This window comes from Platalea leucorodia (genome assembly GCF_965183815.1).
Source record: "Platalea leucorodia genome assembly, chromosome: 5".
Lineage (NCBI taxonomy): Eukaryota > Metazoa > Chordata > Aves > Pelecaniformes > Threskiornithidae > Platalea > Platalea leucorodia.
Window position 1 is genome coordinate 97942422 of NC_138827.1, and position 24942 is coordinate 97967363.

The window sequence follows — 24942 nt, forward strand, 5'->3', positions numbered from 1 at the left end:
AAAGTGTAGCTTATATCCTAGGACAGAGGAGTAGCACTGACAGAAAACGGTCTTAAACCTCTAATTGAAAATGATGCTCCTACTATGCACACAAAGATCAAAGATGAGATAGACCCAACAGCTTCCACTCAAGGAGTAACTTCTCGTTATCGCTGGGGTACTCGCCAGCCTTAACTCCTCCACCCCTGACGAAGCCCAAACAAGAGCCAGTCACGGAGCGATTCACTCCCTTCCCCAGGGAAGTACATTTGCCTGAAGCCCTAAGTCGTACCTCTCGATTCCTTTACAGCCTAAGCCCAAGCTTTAGCACCACTGAAAATTAAAGATTTCTTAACTACCTACTGGAAATTTGCTGTCTACTTCTAACCAGTGAAAATTGGGTTTTCAAATAAATGAATGATTACTGAATTATGAAATACGTTATGCATTTTTTCCCTTACCAATGACTGTAAACGTGACATTTATAATACTGAGGGAATTTGATCCCATAATTGGAGGGAGAGGAAACACAGTACCAACAATTTATTAAAAAAAAAAATCTGTAAAAAATCTCTTAAATAGATTTTCAGTAAAGTATGTGCAACAGGTTTTATTGGTACTTGTTAGCAATGACCTGCGTATGTCATTTGTATGAATACAGCCCTATCAAATGCATGGTGATGAGACACATTACACCACGTTGCCCTTTATATAGACTCTATTTATACATGAGGATGAATGAATTGACAAGACAAGAGGTGCGGCATATAGATTTGATATACTGGCATAAATTTAGGATGATCTACATTATTCATAAGCACTGAAGCCACAAATGAGATATGTAACAACATCCAAAATGAGTGTCAATAGAATCTGTTCCCGCAGTGCACCATCGTATATTCCTATCTGTCACATATTCCTTAGAAATTTCTCCTTCTAAGAAATCTGGTGCGCTCAGTCTGGAAAGCAACGTTGCCTTGGGATCTGCGATAAGACTTGCCTGGAAGAACAGGCTTTCAGAAAGCTGTCTAAAAAAGAAGTGGACAGAAAACACAAAGAAATTCCTGCTCCTGAATTATTACCTCCTCTCCCAATCCAGCTGTGCCACAGTTGGGGACCCAAAAGTTATTTGGATCAGATCAATTCCTTGGTGTCTTAAAAACTGCAAAATCAAAACTAAACCAACTGAAATATCACCAGTCCAGCAGGCAACAGATATGACAGAACTGACAAATAAACTAATCCCAAGTCTATTTTTACAGACCAAAGAGGTGGAGGGATACAAGTCTACATTTTGGAAAACACGTATGAGCTAAAACGCTGGATATTTTGAAGCTCGCCCACTGTTAATGTACATTTTTAAAAGGTTTTATTTAGTACAAGTGCACCCAATATAGGATTTGATTATTCTCTTTATTACCACGGTATCTCAGGCACAAAGCTGCGTGTATACACAATAAACCCTATTAGTTTTTCAGACGGATAAAACTGTTTACGGAGTAGTGGTTGTCAGAAACCCAAGAAACGGAAGGAGTGTGCAAAAGAGTGGTATAAAAATATTAAAGATTAATGACCGCTTTCATGCCAGATACAAACCAGAAGCTCTCCACAGAAGTCCTTAACCTCACGTTTGAAAGGGAACTAAGTGTTTTCACCTGCTAAAATCTCAGTCTGGATTTCAGATGAGTGACCTCAACCTGAAAGATTTTGTTTCCTATCTGAACCATCCAATCACTCACACCTATCTCTATATTTAAATAAATATAGAAGTGTTACTGAAACACAAGTCATAAATAAGGTCTTGCACCGCCAAGTAAAATAAAAAATGCTTATTGTCTTTAAAATTTTGAATTGTACAATATATCAATATTATTTAGTTTTACAGCTATGAAGGTTTTAAACATGTTCTTTCACTCATATAAGAAAATACGTACATGAAAACAACTTCTGGAAACATTTATTGTCTGGTAACTTTACAGTAGAGGAAAAAAGACGGAAAGGTACCTGGAATTTCAGTGAAAGCCTCTCCAAGGACGGACACGTGGAAAGGCAGCTCTTTCTCTTTCAGTTTCAGCAGAACTTTAAAGAAAGTTTCAGGATCTTTGTCATGTTCCCTTGAAAGAAACAGAACTTATCTCAGCATCATTTATGTTTACTTGTGGAACTGCATTTTTTTTTTTGTTTATTGGAACAGTATTTCTCCTACATTGTACGTTTGGGGACTAAACGTCTTCAGCATAATTTCCCTCTTTGCTTACACCGCACGGCTGAACATTTTCCTCAACCCAGCACTCAGGATCAAAACTCAGCTTCATCACCTTCTTGTCTCTCTTCCCTGTCTTCAAATGATGCCTTTACTCTTCAAATTACCAACTTTGAAAGTGAGAAGAACTGAGTAATATCTCACCTAGCTGAAGGCAAAATCATTTTAAAAAAAGGGTAGGGAACAACCCTATTTTTTTTTTTTTGCCTGTCAAAAAATATGTATACAGTCTCCATTACAATTTATCCCCTTTTTCAGGAGGAATAGGTTAATCAAAAACTTTTGCTAAAACCATAGGATTTCCCAAACTGGAAGTTTATGAATCCATGCTACGCTCATGAAAAGCTTCTGATCCATTCAGTGTTTTAGGTAAAGAAGAAAGGAATAAACTAACACGAGACATTTTCTACCTTTAGGCTTTTAAGGAGTTAACTGGAAGCTAAAATAGAAAATAAGAAACCTGTACTTATTCATAATTTCAGCTGAAGATAATATTAAAGGTTTGTATGGGTATGACACTCAATGGCTTGAAACACAAGGTTGGTTATCTAAAAAGAAAATAAAAAGCCAATTTGCTAATCTATCTTCTTTACTAGTACAGAATGTTCAAAAGATACCACACAGGATCTAAATTTCCCAAATTCGGCAAGTTCTATTAAAAATGAAATGAGATAATTCCCCCACTCTAAGGTGAATATTGTATCTTGCATTTAATTACTCTGCTTTAAATTATTGTATTTCAGACAGATGTGCACCACATGTCTTTAAAATATTTTGGTTTTCTTTATTATTTAGAAAATTCCACTGTTTTCCTTCCTGTATTAAGGGAAAATCTATAGCTCAGCTGTCCTGGTGTCTTTCTTCACAGACTAATTTTGTAGAATGAATCTGTAGGTTTGTCACACTGCTATATGAAAGATTAATAATTATATCATTCAGGAAATCTGAAGCCAAATGACATCTGCAGCTCTACATGTGTTAATTTCTCATTCAGTCAATATTTTTGGTTTAGGGAATTAAAACAAATTAATCTTATAATTAATGTGACTTCCCTAGGCTGGGAAATCTTCAGGAATTGTGGAGTTTTCAGAATTAGTTGCGTTTTCTTAAAATAAAGCCAGACAATAATTACTTTAAGAAGTCCTCCATCTCCCAGATTTGTTTTGTTCCCAATAATAAGGAGGAATGCAACTGCATAAGCTTCGTAATTTGTTTCACATCTGTGAACCAGGAGTTTTCACGGTGGTTCCAGTAACCGAAGTGGATGCGAGCGCTGGCTCGGAGAGAGAATTTCTTCCAGTTGCAAAGGTCCCAGAACTGCCTACTAGTTTGTTTGCATCCTCTCGCTTAAAATAGCCACCTGTTTCTGGTAGGTAGATTAGGTGCAGAATCATGTTTCCAGTATTTTAGTTCCCTCCAAATGCCCAGCTGAAAGAGCCGAAATGGGACTACAATAGAGGATTCAGACTTGGCTGGACGGGAACATCTCTATTGGAAATGTGCAAGTTTGCAAGGAAAATACCTTTGGTGCTGGGAGTCAGTGTAATTCATTATACTGCTTCCCGTTAGTCTCAGTTTCCCCTAGGCAGGCTTTTGTGGGTGCTTCCTAAGTGAGCCCCATGAGCCCACCCTGCATCTGATGCTGAGCTATGCACAGCTCATCCCGAGGTGGACCGAAACACCCCCGTACACGGAGCAGGCAGCCTCGACAGACAGAGCCGTGACGCTTACAGGGATCTTTCCAAGCTCTTCACAGCCCCGCTATCGGCTTCGCAGTCACAAAAAGTCCTTCCAGCAAAGGATATGCTTTCCCTCTCCCTTTCCAGAAGAGACCAGGGGTCCCAGAGGCAGCCAAAAGTGGAGGATGCTGTTGGAGCCACATTGTCAAGGAGCTGGCAGGAGAATACGGAGCCTTACAGCTCGTCGAAGCCACATAAGCTGCACATATTTAGGAAAACTGATAGGAATTGGAAGTTGCAGCTTTGTTTAATAGGTGGGGAAGAACAGAAGGAAAATTTGGCACGCAGAAGGAATGTTGAAAGGGGAAACGTTTCCTCTGCACTGGAGCCTCTCTTATGGGTTTTCTGCTGTAGGTGATCCTCCTTCCATATCCCCTTTTAAAATATTTTGCTTCTGTGTGATACTCACAGATTTTAATGACACGTTTTGTGAATCTTGTAGCTTTTCTATTTGGGAGGTCATCTTCTTCGATTTATCAGTTCCTGTGACTTTTCCACACCACAACCACTTTATTTTCAGTTAAGACCTACAGAGAGCTTCTAGCACGTGCACCTACAGATTGCCATGTATTATTATTCTTGCAAGTTAGTGAAGGTATAGCTGCTCCTGGTAGAAAGCAATAAATAGCACAAGACCACCTCTTTACTGCATCAAAAAGAAGAGAGCTCTGTTTCTTGGCTGACATGGAGAAAATCATATACAATCCAGTCTGCCTTACTCAGCAACAACTGCTAAACACACCAGATTGCCATAGCAGTGATCGTGGAAAAAGATGAACACAATATGGAATGTCTGTTCTCTAAAGATCTGCTCAAAATGACGTGCACTTTTGGCTGCATCTGTTGCATTTTTGAGCTTTATTAAACAGTATTAATTATATATACTCCATTTCCTTAAGAACTGCAAAACTGTATAAAAGCTTGATATTAAAATGCAAACTTTTCTTCTAAGATACAATGTTTGGGGAAAAATTAAGCTCGTGATTCTAGGGTCTGGCTTTGTTGTTAGTTTAGGTATTTGAAATGCTCTTGCATTTTTACTTGATTTGATATGCATCTGGTAAAGGAAAAATAAGAACTGGGCATGGTAGAAGATGCTCTAAATTTCATCGTAAGAACATGAAAACATCAGAATGACCAAACTCCAGCTGAAAATGCCACAAAACAGACAGGGGCACCATACCCATACTCGGATTTGAGAGCACTGCCGTTGGAGACATTCAGTCTCCATGTTTAGATACTGCACGCTAATTTTTTTGACCTAGGATATTCTATTTTTGAGTCTAAAACACGTTTTAAGAGAGACATTTGAAGTCTCTCTTAAGAACTGGCTGAGCTTTAGTGGTCTGGGTAGGGGAACGTGGCCCAGGGTTCAGCCCGATTTAGTGACTTGCCTTTGCAATCTGAAATAAAACTTTCAAGACTGTCCTTGAAATGGGGAATGGGAGGGTGGTGGTACCAGCAGCACCAGTGTTGAGCCTCCATTATCTCTGCCTTCGATTTTCTGTTTATAAAATGGGTGTGACGGTATTATTTTTTCACCACAGAAGGATGCTGTCAGGATTAATTGATGACTTGACATCCCTCTTTTCAGCCTAAAATGATTAAAAAAAAGGCAACTTCATAGCACTACGATGATGCTCCTCTATACAATCAATAGCAACAGTCTTCAAAACACCCTTCTGCTGTTCAGGGACTTTGTGAATTCAGCCTGAGCCTTCAAGCCCTTACCCATTGCTGGAACTGGAAGGAGAGTGCACAGAGACCAGCCAAACTGGAGTCATTCCCTGGGGCTGCAGGATACCCAGATCCCTGACCAGTGATGGCAAACACATTTAAAAAAAAAAAAAAAGAAATAGCAGAACTTGGCCCTTTACATTATTCAGCGCATATTCAACTCTTGAATTTGAGTGAAATTCAGTAAGAGACCCATATGGTCTTCTGTGATTTAAGTTTAATTTTTTAAGTATATGTAAACTTATCATACATGGTGATAATCGCAGTTATTCAGGATTTGGAGGAAGACACATATAGCTATGCAATTAGAAAGTAGAAGAGTTGTGGAGAAGAGACAGAACTTGCTCAAAGGGGCAAAATAAATGCAGTCTCTTTAAAAAAAAAAATTAAAAACTACAGTTTATGCAAGTTAATCAGTAACATGAAAGCGCTAAGCCGGGGAGAAAGTCTTAATATTTGAGAAAATACTGCGTAAAGGGTACGTAATGCTTGTGATAACAACAGCCCTGTCGTACCACCTCTCAAGGTGCTACATATTCTGAAAGGGTTACATTTAAGCTCAGCTAAAAGCTATATTAAAAGGGCTGATCTTAATCTTCTTAGGACATTTAGCATGAGAGATTTTCAGTGGTAGAGAATTCAAAATTGTGAGGGCACACAGTAATATCTCACTTTTTACAGTGCCTTAAATCCAAGCAATTCAAACTGGGTGCATCTCCTTCTGCCTCCCCGTTTCATAAAATCATCTGAATGTCAGATGAGCAAGGGTGGGAAATGGCAATGCTAAAACAGGTAAAAAATCTTCAGAAGTTAAAGGAGCATTTTAATTTTTTTTTTTTTTAATTTTTTTAGGATATATAGCAAGAGCTAAAAGACAGATTTCTGCCTACCTGCAATTATTGCTAGAAAATGGCCGACAAAATAGGCCACTGAAGTATCACTCATTATTTATGAAGCTGGGCAGCAGTTGTGGAGACAGAGGACTGGCGAGCCAAGAGCCACCAGGGAGGAGAGGCAGGGACAGGGGCCATCAGCCAGCGACAGGCACGGCCGCGGCAGAGCACAGGGACGGCGTCGGGGCAGGGACGGGGCTGGGGAAGTCCCTGAGCACAGAATCAATAATTAAAAGTGAAGGAAATGAAGTTTCTAAGACACAGACCTTGAAGTGGATGACAGCGGTCCTTTCGTTTTGGGAAAGTGAAATAGCGAGGAGCGAGTCTGGCAGCAAACGGGGCAGATGAGATGGGCAATGTAAAGGGGAAGAGAACCACGAGAAGAGGAAAAAAAATAATTAAAAAATACATATATTCAAGTTGAAAACTAAAAAATGATGGCGTATCCAAATCTGGGGGGGGAAGATAAATATAGGATAAATAGAAGCAAAAAAGGAAAAGACATAGGCTTGGGAAAAACAAAAGAATACAGAAAAATCAGACTCGGAGATAAAGAGAAGCTGCAGAGAGCATGTGAGAGTGCCATCAGCAGTAGAGAACAGGTCAGAAAAATATCAGTAAAGATATAAATTAGGAAGCAAAACCAAAACTGCGTGGTAATTAAAGGAGGAGAACCGAAGAGGGAGAGAATAGAGAGCAAAGGCACGCAGCAGCCTTAGCAGGGAAGCAGAGCGCAGTGAGGATGGAGCACAAAAGCACCATGGAGGAAAAGGTAGAAAATCTGCAAAAGGCCTTGTAAAAGTTAACATTTTTGAAAGAATGGAGGTGAAGAGAAGCATGGGCAGTCACTGCTGCGGAGAGAGGGCTGCGAGGCGAGAGCTGCGCCTCCATCACCCCTCAGAGCCAGGAGCTGGAAGGTGCCTTTATCCCAGTAACGTTCTTCGTTTGGGTGATAACAGCGGGAACTTGAGGTTCTTTACTGTTTTGACTGATATGGTACAGACTTGGGGAGGGTGACGAAGGATGCCACAGGCTGATAAGAGGACTCATATGACATCAGCCTCCTGTTGACCCTGTATCTGTCCAGGGCATTCTCAAGAAGTGAACAGCAGCACATCAATAAATGGTGCAGCCTTTGCGTGCACACTCTGCTGAGCTAAAAATGGGGCTCCGTTTCATGTCAAACCTAGCCTAAAGAACAATATCCGTGATTTTTTTGACTGTATTTACTGTATTACACTTTGATATTTTACGTTAAATCTTGAGCTCAGCAAAATTTGAATATAGGTTTATTATAATCTAATAACGTTAGAAAGTAGCAGTGTAGTCACAAAAAATAAGCCTGGCCTTCAAAACTGAGAATTGCAGAGTTCTGGTCCTTTCCTGACACTGATTTCCCATGAGATGGCTCTGCCCAGGTTTCCCCATCTGTAAGATACGGTCGTACAGGAGCTTTCATTTACAGAGATGCGGTAAGGATGCGAGTCAGTAAATACTTCGGGAGGATAATATTCTTCTTAAAAGAGGCTCATGTTACAAGCCTATTCAATATAGCAAATGAAATACATTCTAGTCATTATTTTCACGGAGGACAGAGGATTTTCCTAAATCAAATGACTTTAATATACATTTTTTTATGTTAAGATTGGAAAAAAAAAAAAGGACAAAAAAAATTAAAATTCTAATACCAAATTTCTGGTAACAATGCTCATGATAACTGCAAAAGAGGAAATATTACTGCTGGGAAAGAGCTATTAGAAAAGAAACAGGGGAAAAAGAAATAACTATGAAAATGCAAACATGAAGGAAAAGTTAATTGCTTTCCATTTATTCAATTTATCACAGTATTTTTCCATCTTTTTACATTTCCAATATGAGGTAGAGGTAGACTGTAAATATGTAGTTAAGTCCAATGAGTTTTCTTCTTCAGCTGATATGCTTACAAAATGTCTTTGCTGTAATTGTGCCTCTAAACATTGTCTGCCATCATCAGTATCAAAAGTTACCACAATATCTAATACCCCCTCAGTTAATAGAAAATGGAGTCAAGTAGAAAGAAACGTTTTTGCAGAAGTGTCACGGAAAAAAAGGACCCCATAGAATAAATTTTAGCTAGCGATCTGGAGGTCCTACAAGCAGAAAAGGTTCTGATCCTTGCCTGTGCTTGCAAAACACCTCTGCAAGCCAAGGCATTAAAAAATGGCACTGGAGAGGCAAAAAGCAGCCAAACAGTACTGGCAAATACAGTGTTTTATTTTCTATTACAGCCTGTGACGTATTTACAGTGAGGAGTGTGTATTTTACCTTCTGATTCTTTCAAATTGCTGGCCTGAGAAAAATGGGTGGCATTTTGCTTTACGCTGGAAAAGCATTTTCTCCTATCTTGTGTTATCTAGAAGAGATTCATAAAAAAAAAGAACCTTGGGAGTTTATTGTTTAGATTCTTCTTCCTCTCCCCTCACAATTCATGAAGAAAAAACTCAAAACAAAATATTGCGCATTCTCTAACCAAAGAAACCTCCGGATCGGCATCAGTCATTGAGCCTCCTGCTTATTTCCTAAAGAGAGATTAACCTTTGAAGACAAAGACTGGTGTTTGGTCTCAGTTACCTTGCTGTAAAAATCAATGCACTTTCATTCAGATGCCTTTTCATTTCTTTTACTCCAACTTAGAGACCCTCGCTTTTCACAGGTATAAGATTCAGATAAAAAACATTTTACTCGAACTTGCAACACAACCCAGTAACTGCCATGGACTACCCTCAAATAGTTTCTTGAAAAAAAAAAAAAAAATTAAAATTAAGTTCCTTTTGTGTTCCAGAGGTAACAGAACAAATGATTTCCTGTTGTTGTGAGGCAAGATAAAATAATCTGAGCGATCCTGACAGCCCTGATAACCATACACAATATATTCTATTGTAATTCAACATACTATAAAAAAGTCATGTCGTGGTAATAATAGATGTGTATGAATATGATAAAAGTGGATAAAAATCTACTCAGGTGGTTCCTTGGAAGCACAGAAGAAGAATCAAACAGAAGTTACTACATAAAAACTACGTTACTACACATTTGCCTGGGAATGGCTATCCCACCATACAAGACCCTCTGTGATTTCCATGGTGGACTCACATCACCAAACTACAACTACTTAGTACTCCACCAGATACGCTGCCTGGTCAAAAAATGAGTCTTGGTCCTTACTGAGTAATACCCCGAGAAGAATTAGCTCAGGTACCTAACATAACTCGTCCTTTTTGGATTTGTGAAGCTGTCATCTCCAAGGCTGAAGCTCCTAAGCAGGAACTTTCTTGGCACCAAGACCAAGGCTTGAAACTCATTATTCAACAAGATTAAAGTAACTACAAATCTCACCGCTTTCAGAATGAGGAATCAACTCATTTCATTGACTCAGTTTCTGCACAAAGACAACTGAGAAAAAGCAGAGATTAAGGACAAAGGGAGGAAAAAAAGGGTGAAAACACGGAGAGAAGGAAAGCAGGGGAGGAGAAGAAGGGGAAGGGAGAAGAGAGTCAAACAGCTGCAGTGCGGTAAGAAGAGCAAACATTAAACAGAGCTTTGAAGGAAGAAACATAACCCCCCTGTTGGTGAAAATAAGGAAGAATATTAGTGCATTTGCTTAGGAAATATTTGATTTTTGTCTCTTGGAGGGTATTCACTTGCTTTGGTCAGGGGTGCTGTGAATTACAAAGAGGGCTGGTGGCATCATCTGCTACATTTGCCTGGGACTTCTTATTACAAAACCTCTTCTGTCCTAAACAAGGACATAAGTTGGTTTTCCACCTTAGGCTAAAGCTGAGCAAGACAGTCCTACTGTCGCAGGTCAGGCTGCTAAAGCCCAGGCAGGATCTAACATCTGAACTGAAAACACAGATCTTGTCTTCACTTTCAATGATTCCTCTGCTGGATTCAGAATAAAATGACTGGACTTTGCAGAACAAAGAACTGCTTCATATGCATTGAAAATAAGGAACAAGAAAATGGAAGATTGGGTTAAGAAAATGAAGCAGTGTGAGATGGGTTGAAGAGGCAGAAAGTGGTAATGGTAATGTGTGCTTTTCTAGCTTGACTAAAAATCTCAGATGTGCACCAGAATAAAGCAAAGGGGACAAATAAGATCTGATCAATATGACTAGTTACGAAAGAATGGCATGGCAAAGAAATAGCGAACTGCATGAAGTAGAGGAGATGGCGAAAATATACAACACAAGGCCAGTTCATATGGGAAAAAATGTGATAAGCTGAATAAGGACACCGGTTTAAGAGACGAAGAGGACAACACAGTCAGGTTGGACAATGGGGCTTAGGAGAAAACAGGGACCAATGTGTTGTAGAAGGTCCCTTGGACAGACAGGGAGGGTGACTGAAACGATGGAGACAGAGAAAGGTTGAAAAACTGGAGGAAAGAACAATTAGATGTGAATTTGCTGCACAAAGAGACTGCATAGGAGGTGATGACCGAGGAACTGAGCACAGCAAACAGAAAAGGAAGAGCTTTGAAAGGGAAAGGCCAAGCCCAGCTTGGGTGAAGGGAGCAGAAAAGGATTGTTTCGATGGCAATAGGTGGAAGAGTGTCAGCCCCCTTCCTTCAGAGCCCTGAGAGGACTCCTTAGTCCCACCAGCTCACGTGCGTTTCTGCTCAAAGCCTCGGGTTTTGCAGTTGTACCAGAGAAGAAAGACACCATAAAATGAGTCTCCATCGTGGAAAAAGGGAGAGCCAAGCTTACTGGAGCTTTTATGGCAAACTGATACTTCTATTCCAAATGTAAATAATCTTCAAATGTTCAGGTGATGCAGTTGTAGTCCTACATTAACTCAAAATCAGTTTTTCAACCATGGCTGAAACATTTATTATAGCAGGCTCAGAGGACGGCACTAAAGTGGCTGCCCTATGAGCATCTGGATAGCACAGAGGGAGTGAAGACGGAAGGTTTGTGCACGTGATATTTTAAGCAGAATCTTTATGGTATTTAACTTTTTTCTTATATTTAAGAAAACAGGTACATCGGAGTGCAAAACCATCCCATGGAGCAGAAAACCACTCATGGGGCTTGAATTTTGCTTTTGTTAGAGGTAACAGTGCTCTTACAATCTGATACAATGGTTTACTACCTGCACCCCAGGTAAGACGCTGCTTCAGCCTTGACTTCACAGGAGTGGAAAAAGGGTTTACACCAAATTGCTCTAAACATGATGAGAAGCAGAATTGAGCCACGGAGCTTAAATACAGAAAAGAAAGTAGAGCGCTTAGTAGAAGTGAAAGAACTAAGTGTGTTTGGGGAAGCAGTGAGTAAAAAAAATAAGTTTTATTTTAATACGATTCTTTTTCAGCCTATTAAGTTCTCCAGTATCATAATGAAGTCTGCTAAAAGTTAGTAAATAAAGGCTTTCAGGAGAGCTTTATTAAATCACTTATGACTTATCAAGTTAAAACTCCCACTCAGATATCTTAATAAAACTTTCAGAGTATATATTTAATTTTCCTGGAAATCAGAAGCCAATTACTAAGTACAGGAGTTACTGTCTGCTACGCCACCGATCAGCTTTCTGTAAACAGAATATTTACCAACAACTTGGATTTAGTTCCCTATAGTTTCTGTTTCTGAAGGTCAAATAACTACGTAACTGCTTAATAAAGAAGCAAAGAAGTACCTCTAAATATCTCCAAGCTCTGATGGGCTTATATTCTGCTCCTTAGGTGAGGTATTAGCAAAGCTTATTTATTTTCATTTCCAAGGCTTTTATTTGCTCATTCCCTTGTGGTAAAGCTGATTTCCATGATGATTCCCTTCTTAATTTTAATACCCTTTTTACTCATCATATAGACATAAGAATTTTCCATAAAATAATGAAACCCTTCCAAAGGAAATAAAGACAACTAGGAGAGGAAAGTAAACTACAGCGTACTTTTTTTTTTTTTTTAAATTAATTGATCCACTGTCGTATGCATATATGAAAGATTTTTTTTAATGAAAGGAAAATAAGGTTAATTAACATAAAACCCCTCACTCCTTGAGATGTCGAATTTTGTATTTTATCCATGCTGCCTTAAGTGCCTTGATTTCCCAGTAATGACCTAGTTCTCCTAATGAGTAACATTAACCCCTGGCTGTAGCTGTCCAGGACTTAATTGTCAACTGGAGCTGAAATAGGAGAGTTTGCCGATCAGCAGGTATGTGGTATATTAACTCATGTCATTTCAGACCCTAATAAATAAATCTGTTGCTAAGGCAACAGGAACATCAGCTGTATCACTTTTTCCTTCCCCCCCCCCCGCCTTTAAAGGAAACTGCCTTTCACACCGAGCTTTTAAAAAAGGAAATTAACTACATGTAACCGTAATTAGAAGAAACATCATTTCTCATCTCAGAAACATATCTACATTAATGAAAAAAGGCATTCAAAAAGAGGACTGCTTTCTACTGCGACCAGGGTAACTGAAATTATTTCCCCCGACTGAGGGAATGCAATTTGAAGTACACATCTGAGTGAGAACAGATCACAAAATATTTTAGCTCTTTGTATTTCTGAGATAGTTCCCCTCTCCTTTAGTACAGTGCTGATGCCAACCGAGCAAACTGCTTCAACTCTTCATCAGGAGCCCAGGCAATTGAAACCGCAGGAGAAAAAATACCACTCAAACCCTAACACCTTCACTACCCTCTGTGAATCTTTCGATATGACTGGCAGACGTGCAATCTTTTGGAAAGCTAAAAAACACCTCATTTTCAGCTCATCAGATTTACCCACTACTGCAAATTTAAGTACCTGATTTAAACGTAGGTGCCACCGCTCCTCCCCGTCCCATGGTGGCAGTTACCTGATTCTGGCATGGGAAAAGCAAGAGGAAGCTGGGGCAACACAGACGCATCTCCAAAGGCAGACGCGATTTGCTGAGCTGTGCTGCAGAAGCTGGTAACTCACTTTCTGCCTCAGTTTCTCCACCTCTAAGATCGGATCTTGAATACTCCTGTTTTAGATGAACAGGTTCAAGGTTTTATAGAAAGGCAAAGCATATACAAGTGCAGGTAGTAAAAATATTTTTGTGTTCCATAAGGTTTGGGAAAGGAAGATCTTGGTCCTCTTTGTTGGGGATGATGCATTGCTAAGGTCTCTCAGCACCTCGCAGCTGAATGTCACAGCCCTCACTTAATTCCTGCCATTCCACCACGGGATGAAGCGTTTACCTTAACATTCTCAAAATTGTTAGGTTCACATTTAGCTTATGACTACAGGACAGTTCTTCCGAGTCTCTAGTTATCCACATCTCAACCAGAGATCAGGCAGCAAGGGAACTGAAGAGAGGTTCATAAGGCCAATTATTGCTCTTGGAATACTTACTCTAGGCTCTGCTCGTACTATAAACATAACAAACTGCTCCTTAAAATTACATCTGGCTTTTTAGATGAAGAATATAGAGGTAACACAAAGCATCTTTTGTTCTGTTATCAAAATCAGAGATGCTTTCTCCTCTAGACTATCAACTTCTTATAGCCCTTCAAAAAAACATGCTGTAAGAAAGATGGGAAAAGCGATGCTGAGATGTCCACTATAGCAGGAGGGGTCTTCATTATGTGCTGACCTTTTCTGCAAGCTCTTAAGAACAGTGATCAAGGAACAGTGGATCTTCCACTGAAAGGGGTCAATACCCCAAATCTCCACCCATGGGAAGAAGTGTCAAGGTTAGATTTCACCAATGAATGAGCAATGAAAGAAGAACAGATACTTCCAAACTCCCTTCCAGTTAACATTTAAATCTGAACTTCTTGGAGTATCTAATTAACTTTCTTATTTGCTATTTATAAAAACCTAATATCTGCTCTCAAACTGAACTCTAGCTTGCATGACAGTGAAGTTAGGCTATTTTTTCTATTGCTGTAGGTGTTCACGAAGTGAGGGTGTCAGCTTCTACTTAATCAGATGTCTCTATGCGCACTTCCACGGCACTGGTTCATTCATCACGTGCCATCTGTATTGCAGCCCCAGCGAACACCGTTTTCTTTGGGAGTATTAGATAGCTTTTCTCAGATGCTGCTAAAAAGTTTCCATTTTGAAATTGCTATTTTACATCCTATGGGCTTTTTATCATGTCTGGTACCTTTTAGTTAAGGCTGTATAAACACTTGCATTTTAAGCCTTTGTTTTCAGTCTGTCTTATCTCTCCACCACGTTCACCTTTTGGATGAAATTTGCCAGAATCAGTTGCTTTTCAAAGACGAGGCTTCCCTGCAGGAGCTCACTCCCCATTCAGCACGGATCTAGAGCCAAATTCTCCGCTGCTTTCCTGTGCAAAGGGGCGGAACAGACCCAGCCAGCTCCGATTTCCCTGAAATGGGGCATCTCCTTTCCTTTGATAACACACAACCTCTGCCCTCCTCATATGACATTGCATGAGTGGCCACCCGGCAGGACCACGGCCCTTTCTTCTACATGCTCTCTGCAGGCTGTTTACAGGTTGAGGATGCCTGTTGAGGCTAATAGTATTTATGGGTACTCAACGGTGATTTCTAGGTGGAGCACCTACTCTTTTATCTTTTGCTGTCTTGCCATACCGGCATCGTGATGCGATATTGGTCCAAAATATTCGACAGCGTGAGAAAAATACCACTTGGGTATAGATTTACTGTATTCTCAAATATCTCTATATTAAATAGTTTTGAATTCTGAATTCAAAGGCAAACATTAATGACACAAATTCTGTACTGCACTGCCAAGATGAAGAGGAACAAGGCGTTACGATTAAAAAAATGCCTTTCCAGGCTCTTCTCCCTTGCAGAGGACTTGTGCTCAGCTCACTGATGAAGAGCTGCCCCATCACAGAAGGCACAACGCCAACTGCACTGTCAGGGACAAGCTCTTTCCAAGGACTTGTTCCTGAGTGAAGGGCACCAGGTCCTCATGGTGGTCAACCACGTTAGTAGAGCAACGGTGATGACAAAACAAGCTTTCCTCCATGGACTCACTTCTTCAGCTCTTTGACTTTGTGATGTTCTACATTAAAAACAGGCAACTCGGCACACTGCTATCTCCGTGCACACCGTTTTCCCTTAGACCAGAAATCTTCAGATTATTTTTGCAATCTAGATTTTTTTTTTTTCTTCTGAATTTCCTCATCGTGACTTCCACCGCCGTTCCTCCCGCTCCTGTATCTCCTGCCCCACGTCCTTCCCCACGCTCTTGTCATAGGCTGGTATGTACGGACACGAGATAACAGGATTATCTGATCTTTCACGTGAATTGATAGCGGCTATTTGTTTGCATGTGTGTGTAAATTCTCGCTGATTCCCCATGTGATCTTTTATCACACCCATACAATTAGGGGAAGAAGAATTGATTTCTGACAACTTTCTCTTATCAAGTCTTTAACTGCTGAGATGATACAGCGCACACAGGGAAAAAAGAAAAACCATAAGGCTCGAGTGAATGCCTTGAGTTAAAAGCAGCACTGTAGGTCTCCTCCATTGAAGAGAGAAGTAAAGAGGCTCCAATCTTATAATAAAATTACATATGTGCCACCTGGGTGATGTGACTGTGGTTGGGGCGTAGAGCTGAGGAACACGCTGGTGTACCCCAATTACAGCAAAAATAGCTCTGGCAAGCGTCTGTGGCCTCGCTGGGGGACAGCAAGAGGGAATAATCATAGAATTGTTCGGGTTGGAAAAGACCTTTAAGATCATAAAGTCCAACCGTTAACCCAGCACTGCCAAGCCCACCACTAAACCATGGCCCTAAGCACCACATCTACCCATCTTTTAAATACCTCCGGGGATGGGCCCTCAACCCCTTCCCTGGGCAGCCTGGTCCCCTGCCCGACTACCCTTTCGGTGAAGAAATTTTTCCTAATATCCAATATTCCTAATATCCTAACAATGTACATGTATAAATGCTGGTGGGTTAGTTTTTGGGGGGAGAGGAGGATCATGCTACACCGGTCAGTGCCATCTCCTTAATATACTCATACTTCACCATACGGACATTTTTATCACCTTGCAATGAAAACCTGTGGGACACTACAAAGTTCTTGTCAAATGTGGGAACTTTGTCCATCCATCACCAGAATTTTGCTCTCCGTTTCCAGCAAAACCCATTTGCACAAAGGGAAGAGTAATTCCTTGGCATAGGCCTTGCAAGAAAGCAGCTCGGAAACCCATCGCAGCCTTTTATCCGGGTCCTTGGCCATAAGTCATTTCTATTAGCAGCGCCTTGCTATAGATGTTTATAACAAAACATTAAAGACTTGGTGAGAAAGGAGAAAACAAATTACTCTGCGGAGAACCTAGCAACTCTGCTAAAATACTGTCAGTTATTTATCTGCTGTCGGCAGCGGTTGCACGCTGTAATCCTCGACAGGCTCGGATTCGGGGGGGATGGAGAGAAGGGGCAGGGATTGCATCGAAGGGCCTGTTCTCATGCAAAGACATTTTAACACCGATTTAAAGCGAGAACGTGCCTGCTAGAGAATGTCACTTTAGATTTTGATACGTTTCCAAGCAGGCAGGGCCTACGTTGCGTTGACTTAGCAGGAGAGGTGTTGGGGCTAACACCGTATTTTAGGGTGCTGGCGGTCCCCGTGAAGCACTAACGCAATGAGGTCAGCATCACTTCGTTTCGAGAGGTTTTCTGTAACAACAGCACGACTTCACAAAGATTTTTTTTTTTTTATGGTTTAGCCAAAGGGGTTTTTTGTTAGGTGAAGGGGAACACAGGAACATAAAAAAAAAAAAATCTTCCTTTTCTATTTTTTTTTTTCCCCCAAAATGAAAACCACATGTAAATCATCAGGGTAGACAATGGTCGTTAAGTATTATTGTATAGGACAATATCTGCGAGCGCTTCGTGCTGGAATACAAGCAGGATACCTCTGCCAATGTTTTACACACAAAAACCCCCTCGCACATTACAACACTTGGCTAAAATTAGTCCTCTTTACGAAGAGGCTCGCGCTAGGCCTAAGAAGGGGACGCTTTTAACTGCTGATGCCTGAATAAGGCACGCGATGCGTTTGTCTCTAATAAGGCAACGAGTGCTCGGTTTTGGCTACGCTGCACGGGGAGGGGGCTGCTTCCAGCCCCTTGTTTTCACCTGTGCCACCCGGGCTAGGGGCTGAGGGTGCTCGGATGTTGGGCGAATGCTAAACCGGCGCCTTAATTTTCTAATTCATATTCACCAATTAAAAATAAACCGTATTTTTTATGAGCGAATTTACATAAATCAGTTGCTAAAGCATCCTAACACTAAAGGGTAGGAGTTCAGCCTGGAAGATTTGCATGCAGCATCCTCAGACGAAGGCAGGCGCTTTCGATTTCCATCGAGAGCCTTGCTGCGCTGGAACTCTAATGGGCTTAGAACAGTAAATTTTGAAGAAACTGATTGCTGCCCCCGTAGCTAGTAAATGCCTGCCTGGACCCAGTGGCATTTGAAAAAAGTGTTTTATCATAAAATTATCCCAGCAGAGTCCATTCTGCAAGATAACATCATCATCATCATCATCATCAGTACTCCATGCAGGACCCAACAGCTCTGGCACAATATTGCCAGTCATTTATCTGTTGTCAGCACAGGTTACACACTGTAATCCTTGACTGCCTCGGAATTAGAATGTCTTTGATGTCCCCACAAGAGTTTTTTGCCCGAAGGCTTTACCAATGCTCGGCGGCTCAGTGTTTATTCCTCGTAATCTTCCTCTCATCTCCAGGCTAGCAGTGACAGATGGTTATGGGCACACAATAGTATTAAGAGTTTGATATTTATTTTTTTTTTCTATTTTTTTTTTTTTTTTTTTTTATGCTGTGCTCTCTGTACAACAAATAGCTATCAGACGCGGGCCAGAGAGCTGACATGGCTCGCTTAGGTAATGGCAAACAAACAGCTCGGGTTGATGCTTTCTGTCATTTTCCCTGCTAACCCTGCTTGTTTTCATTGTATACTCTCAAAGGTAAACTATATTAACCTTATAGACTGTTATTAAAAAGATATATCTATATGAGCATAAAGTGCTTTTCTTTTCTCTTTTTCTTACTCTTTTGATTATGAAAGTAATACCGCTGACATATTGAACAAATATCGAATGTCAACATAAATTTTTAGTGTGTGATAATATTCCCCTTCATATAGCTGTGTGTCAGGCGGGAACCCATGGATGATGCATAGCAGTAAATAACCCAAACAAAATTAGTTCTCTTGTCAGCTTCTACCTTGTATGTCCCCAGGCATCAGTAAAATTGACTGCACGCTAGATTTTCAAAATTAGCCCTAATGTTAGCTGTGTGTCTGGCAACCTCCAAGTTTCCAATGTTCTACTATATTACCCGTAAGGATGAATCTGTTACTTTTATATTTTGGCATTTGCTCTTGCTGATGCGGCTTTTTTTTTCTCTCTTCTCCAAATTAAAAATAATTTAGCTTTAACAATAAGTATGTGCACGAACACAATGCTGCATCTCTTTAAGCAACTAACTTTAGGCAATTAAATTAAATTAAAGCAAAAATATACACAGAAAGAAAAGGAATTATTCAATTTAATATTGTTGATTTTATTACTTAGCTTTGTGCTGTTTTATGCAAACTACTGAATAAAATGGAAAATATTTTCTTTTCCTTCACTCTGCTCTTTTTGAATGCAACATTTGGAACAATTTAGGTTAGCATTCAAAAAAAAAAAAACAAACAGGAAAAAAAACGAGCTCAGCATCATAAAAGTTTTTATAACTGGCTATCTTAAAAACATGCATTTTTAAAATGTGGTCTTAAGTGAAGGGGGATAAAATTCTTCAAAAAATAAAAATGACACTAAGCTTCATATACTTTCCACACCAAATGAATACATGCAGTATCTCTCCCTTCGACGCACTAAATTTTAAAATAACCTATGAGGACACAGAGCATTTCAGCGTTAGCAGGGAAACATGATTAAAAATAAATGTGGCTCCCCAAGAAAGGCTGTGTCGGAAGTGTGAAGTTGATTAAACAAATCCAAAGACAGATTCCACATCAACTTCCAATCCCTAAATTTTATGTTCAGACATTTAGAGTCAAAGATGAAAATCCCTTTAGGTACCAGATGCTGCAGATCATCTGGGAGAGCTTCTGGAGTTTTAATGTGCTGGAAGTCAAATCCCCTGCAAAGGCGATTTGCCCCGTCGGTGCGGTGTACTTATTGCTTCACCTGAAAACAGTTGCTCTCGGAAAATCTGACCTACTGATCAACCCAGCATCTCTGCAATAAACAGACTATAATCTGTGGATGAAGTGAACTCTAATCAGGCCACATGCAGATTAAACAAACTGCGAGGAATAAAAACTAGATTAAAATGTTCGTGCCCAATACCGGAAGATTATCAGGACATTTTACCTCTTTAAATCCTAATTTATGTAGGAGTCAAGCTAAAGTTTATATGTTTTTGGCGATTATGCGGCATGGTAGATTTTCGGCCGTTCAGAGAAGATTCAGAGATCAGGTATTTGCGTTAGCAGTTGGAAAAATACTGTTTCACCGTTAATACATTCAAACAGGCTTTCTATTTATGTAACACTGAAAGGGTGTTTTTAAAATGCAGGCGGTGGGTTAACATCAGCTGTCCGGTGTCACCATTTATCTTTACACATAATCACTTGCATTAAAGTAATTAAGATAATTTAAATAACATTCGATATTAATTGTCATCTGTGGATTGCTTTAGACAAAAAGAGAGTTACCAGAATTATGCTTATGGTTTCAGCAGCAGGGGTATCTTCTTCTTGGGCAAAAAAGAGGAATCATTAACATCAATGGTTAAACGTCTGGTTAGCGTTACTGAGCTACGTACATTCAAACAAATTATTTTGAATAATCCGATGTTAGTGATGTGTCTTTTTCCTCTATGCGTGTGTATAGCGTCTGTATGTGTTTAGGCAATTATTTTATACCTGACAGAAGTCACAGAAAGGGGATCAAACCAAGTTCATAAATCTCTGGAAGGTACAGTATTTGGATTTGTTCACCACTTACCACCTGTGAGGCCAGGCAACGTGTAAAGGTCTTTGCTGACAGTCCCGTCCACTCAAGGTATTAGAGAGGTTAAAAGTCAGATGTTGCTTATCATCTTCTTGACAAGGATTTGTACTTTCTGATGCTTCAGACTTGCTCAGTCTCACCGGTGGTGTTAGTGGGGAAGGCAGCCCCTCGTGCTGTGTGGTACAAAGTCCAGGCTGGGCTTCACAAAGTCCAGACTCGTGATGCGCGTTGCTGGTTTTCATTAAGGCTCCCGAAGCTTTGCTCTTCTGCTGGCCGGGCAGACCCTCCAATTGATAAGCATCTCCATGTCTTTTAACACCATTTACCTTTTCCAAATGGGCAAGCTTATGTTCTGGCATGAACCTGTTAGGAAAAAGAAGAAAAAAAAAAAAAGAAAAATCTATATTGTGTTTATGCTGGATTTCAGTTTCACCTGGTAATTGTTAATGAACTAATAGCAAATGAGAAGACAAAACATGGTTGATATTTTACATCCATCCAAGCAACAACTCCACCAGCATTCAGTAAATGACACACTTTATATATAAATTTTAGTGAATACGGTACCTGTGAAATAAAATAACCTATGGCTCACTGGCTGAGAAGCCAAAGGTCTCCACTGAACCACGCTGCTGCTAACAGCACATTCATCAACATGGAGAACAAAACTATTTGCCTGCTAAAATAAAATGAAGCAAACATCTCTGGGAAGTAAAAAGGCAATTCTGCCAGAAAAGAGCTGGCGTTTTTGCCAGGAGTACGGCTAAGATTGGTAGCAAATGCCAAACGCAGCGGTGGCCAATCTAACATGAGTCTTGTCTACATCTAGGCTGAGACCAGCAAGTTGCTTCATCACAGGTCAATGAAAGCTTATGCAGAAAGACTGGTTTTGGCCTAATAACGTGGGCCAAGCATACCACCACATGGAAGCGGGTCTTCTTACCCAACTATCCTTGCCTGATTTCTATAAAGACCAACTGAAAAAATTAATCACAAATTAGAGAAACAACAAACCCACCTAGGAGAAAAGGATTGAGTTGCACATCCATTCACAGGATAAAAGCGACCGCCTCCCTGTTTTTTCACAGGTGTAAGTAATGAACACAAAGGTAGGGAAACTGAGGCAGAGCTGTTTATGACCTTCCCAAGGTACCACAGTCAATATTAGATGCCACCAGCTCTTCCATCTGACGTTCAGACAAGACTTGTCGACACTGCAGAAAACCCTTCCCAAGAGCAGGATGCACTTGCACAGTTATATTGAGGCCATTGAACTCATTTTTGTAATATAGGAAATGTAACATTTTATGCAGATCTAGTTTTACTATTTGATTTAAAGTAGGGATGAATTACGGTCCTTGCCCAGGAAACACTGGAGTGAAGCTCCTTCATTCAAATACGACTCTTCTAAATTAACTCAAAGAGGACTACATGCACGGCCATCGTGGGATCCTCACTCGAAACGCCTGCCTGTACCTCAAGTTAATTTACCCAATTATTATTTACTTACATGCCTTTCAGTATGATTATGGTTCTTCCACATAAGTAGAGACATTTAAATTTTCCGTTTCCTTTTAATTTCCAAATGTCTGTACACTATAGCCTGTTTGTTGAACTGTTTACTAAAGCCAATGCTTGCTCCACTTTATAAACCTCCTCCACATTTCTTCAGAGTTTTACTCCATCACAGCTTGTTTCTGGGCTGTGAACAAACCGCTCCCTTCCCTCTTTGCCAAAACAAATATTCCTATATGCTGGAATCATCCACTTGACCCTGCAACGAAGCACCTTAAATGCAAAAAGACCCTTTTTTTCCGAAATTACTACCAAAATACAAACACACGTGCACTATGTGAGCTTAACCGCAGTTGTACTCTTGACTAATTGCTTTGAGGATTTTTCTTCAAACCCCTAAATCTCCTTTCCTAAGTCAGTACACCGCGTAACTACTTCATGTAATGTGTATTCTTTGATTTGGCTTGCTGCCTCTTGGCATATTATTTTCATGTTTATCTACATTTTCAAGCCACTGACCAAACCACCTATGAGATCTACCTTTTTTCCACTGCTTGCCATCACTCGTTGGAGCTGCTCTGTAGATACAATCAGAAAAAGTTCAATCACATTCAACAGCCTCATCCAAACCCATTACCTATGTTACAAACAAGACAGGTTCCCAAATGAGCCTGAGTTAAACCATCCGCATCTCGGCGACTTAGCCACCCTCAGATTCTCAGAGCATAAAAGTATCAATTCAGCGTGGCTGAATTCCATACATATATGCTCTTAACAGTTAAGTCGGTGTTTTGACAGTTTAAGCTGAATTATAGACCTAAGACTGGCTGGTGGTGGCTCCTCTGAAGTAGGGACACATACCCGTGAGGACATACTTTTACGCATTTACGCACGGGAAAAGCTGAAGAAGCAGCAGGCTAAGGGATTTGCTCTAAACCACCAAGTCTGTGACTGAATTGAGAAGATTGGTTTACCAAATCAAATTTAACTAACAGATTTTGAAAAATCATTGCCATTAAGAAGAATTGCTTGACGTACGAGAGGTCGGACTACCTAGGCAGGCCGTATCCCCCCGCCTGTCTTTAATCTCCCGGCCAACCATCCACTCAATGCACCATTTCTATTTCTGAAGAGGTTTTCTTCTTAGTTTTCAGCCTTTATAAATCTGATCCATCATTGCAGAATTTCTAATAATATTAGATAAAACTTCACCGATCTCCCTCTGGAATAAACTATTTAATATCCTTTATTTAAGACGTGTGTGTGCAATCAATTCTGTGGTATTTACTTGTATTACACACACAGTATTCATCATCTTGACAATTTTTAAAAGTTTTAGAACACCATTTCACTTAACAGTTTAAAAAAAAAAAAAAAAGATTTATTTGATGGTTAACTTTGGAACAAGTTATCTGCATTAACTTCCATTGTTTTGGCATAAAGTAGTTCTGTATATTTTACTAACAACAGTGGAGACATGATAAAGGATGTAGGCAGAGAGCCATAAACTGCTCTCGCTGTAACCCACAGTGTTCATGTAAAAGCATTAATTTTTAGGACTTTGATTGGAAGACGCCTGTGCTCAGCCACTTGGATTTTGCTAAATACAACCATGTATAAAACCTTGTACCTGAATATAACAACTTTAACCGCGGAAAGACCATTGTAAATCATATGTAGTCTAAACTTGTCCACATGATTGGAATGATATAATGGATATTGTAGTCCCTAACCACTAGCTAATGTTCTTTATGACACTTAAATAAATGACCTGAAAATAAACTAATAACAACACAAAATCTTCTAAACCTGTTCATGTGCAATTCCCAAAAGCATGCTGGAGAAAGACAATGTCTAGTTAGCACATTTTTTGTGTTTACATTTTCTCCAGAACATTTGTGCTCCAGCTATTCTATTTTTCCTCTTCCAGACTCCCGTTAATTCTTCTTTTCTGCCACCTTCCAGACAGTCATCTCTCCCTCCAGTACCTGCCCGGATCTCGGTCATTTATAAACATCAAGAGCTTACAGGACTTCTACATCACCATCCAGAAATCTATAACCTGGAAAAAAACCAAGTGCTCCAGTGTTTTATTTGGAGCCAGTATCTACTCCCACAAAGATCATCAGAGTTTTTTAAATCCCTGACTAAATTTCAGAAGATACAACCTCAGAGGGGCTGGTTATGGAATAGCAGAGCTTGGGCAGGAGCAGACATAGGCTTCAAAGACTAGATATAAGAATGAATTTTTTTACGATGAGGGTGGTGAGGCGCTGGCACAGGTTGCCCAGAGAGGTGGTAGCTGCCCCATCCCTGGAAACATCCAAGGTCAGGTTGAACGGGACTCTGAGCAACCTGATCTGGTTGGAGATGTCCCTGCTCACTGCAGGGGGTTGGACTAGGTGACCTTTAAAGGTCCCTTCCATCCCAAACTTTCTGATTCTAAAAAACAAGCTAGAGAGCTACCGTAGCAGATAGGTAGGATTTAGTTATCGAGAAGGATGCACCATTTTTCTCAACCTTAGTTACAACACACACTAGCCACATCAGAAAAATGCCATAGCGTTCTATTTTTAATATGGGAGAAGGATTTTTTATTGTTATTATTAACTTCTTGTAGTGAAATCTTGTACACATGAAACTTTCCAGAAAAAATTATCACCAAAGCATAGAAATATTAACACTTTCAACAGATTCCACAAGGTACTGTCCCTTATATTTAAAAAAACATGGAAAATGTTTTACTTTTATGCATAAATATATATTTAAACACTGAAAGTTCAGAACAAACAGTGAGAGACT

At 40.0% G+C, this 24942-nt stretch overlaps 1 protein-coding gene across 2 annotated transcripts in view; it reads right to left on the reverse strand.

Moving 5' to 3' along the window:
• GTDC1 (glycosyltransferase like domain containing 1) overlaps positions 1-24942 on the reverse strand; it is a 159765-nt gene that overhangs the window by 15960 nt on the left and 118863 nt on the right. For both annotated transcript variants that reach the window (XM_082312088.1, XM_082312087.1), the window contains 2 exons: positions 20620-20988; positions 1984-2093 (listed from right to left, as the gene is read on the reverse strand). In XM_082312088.1, the coding sequence (XP_082168214.1) occupies positions 1984-2093; positions 20620-20988 (479 nt within the window). The remainder of the gene's footprint in view (positions 1-1983; positions 2094-20619; positions 20989-24942) is intronic.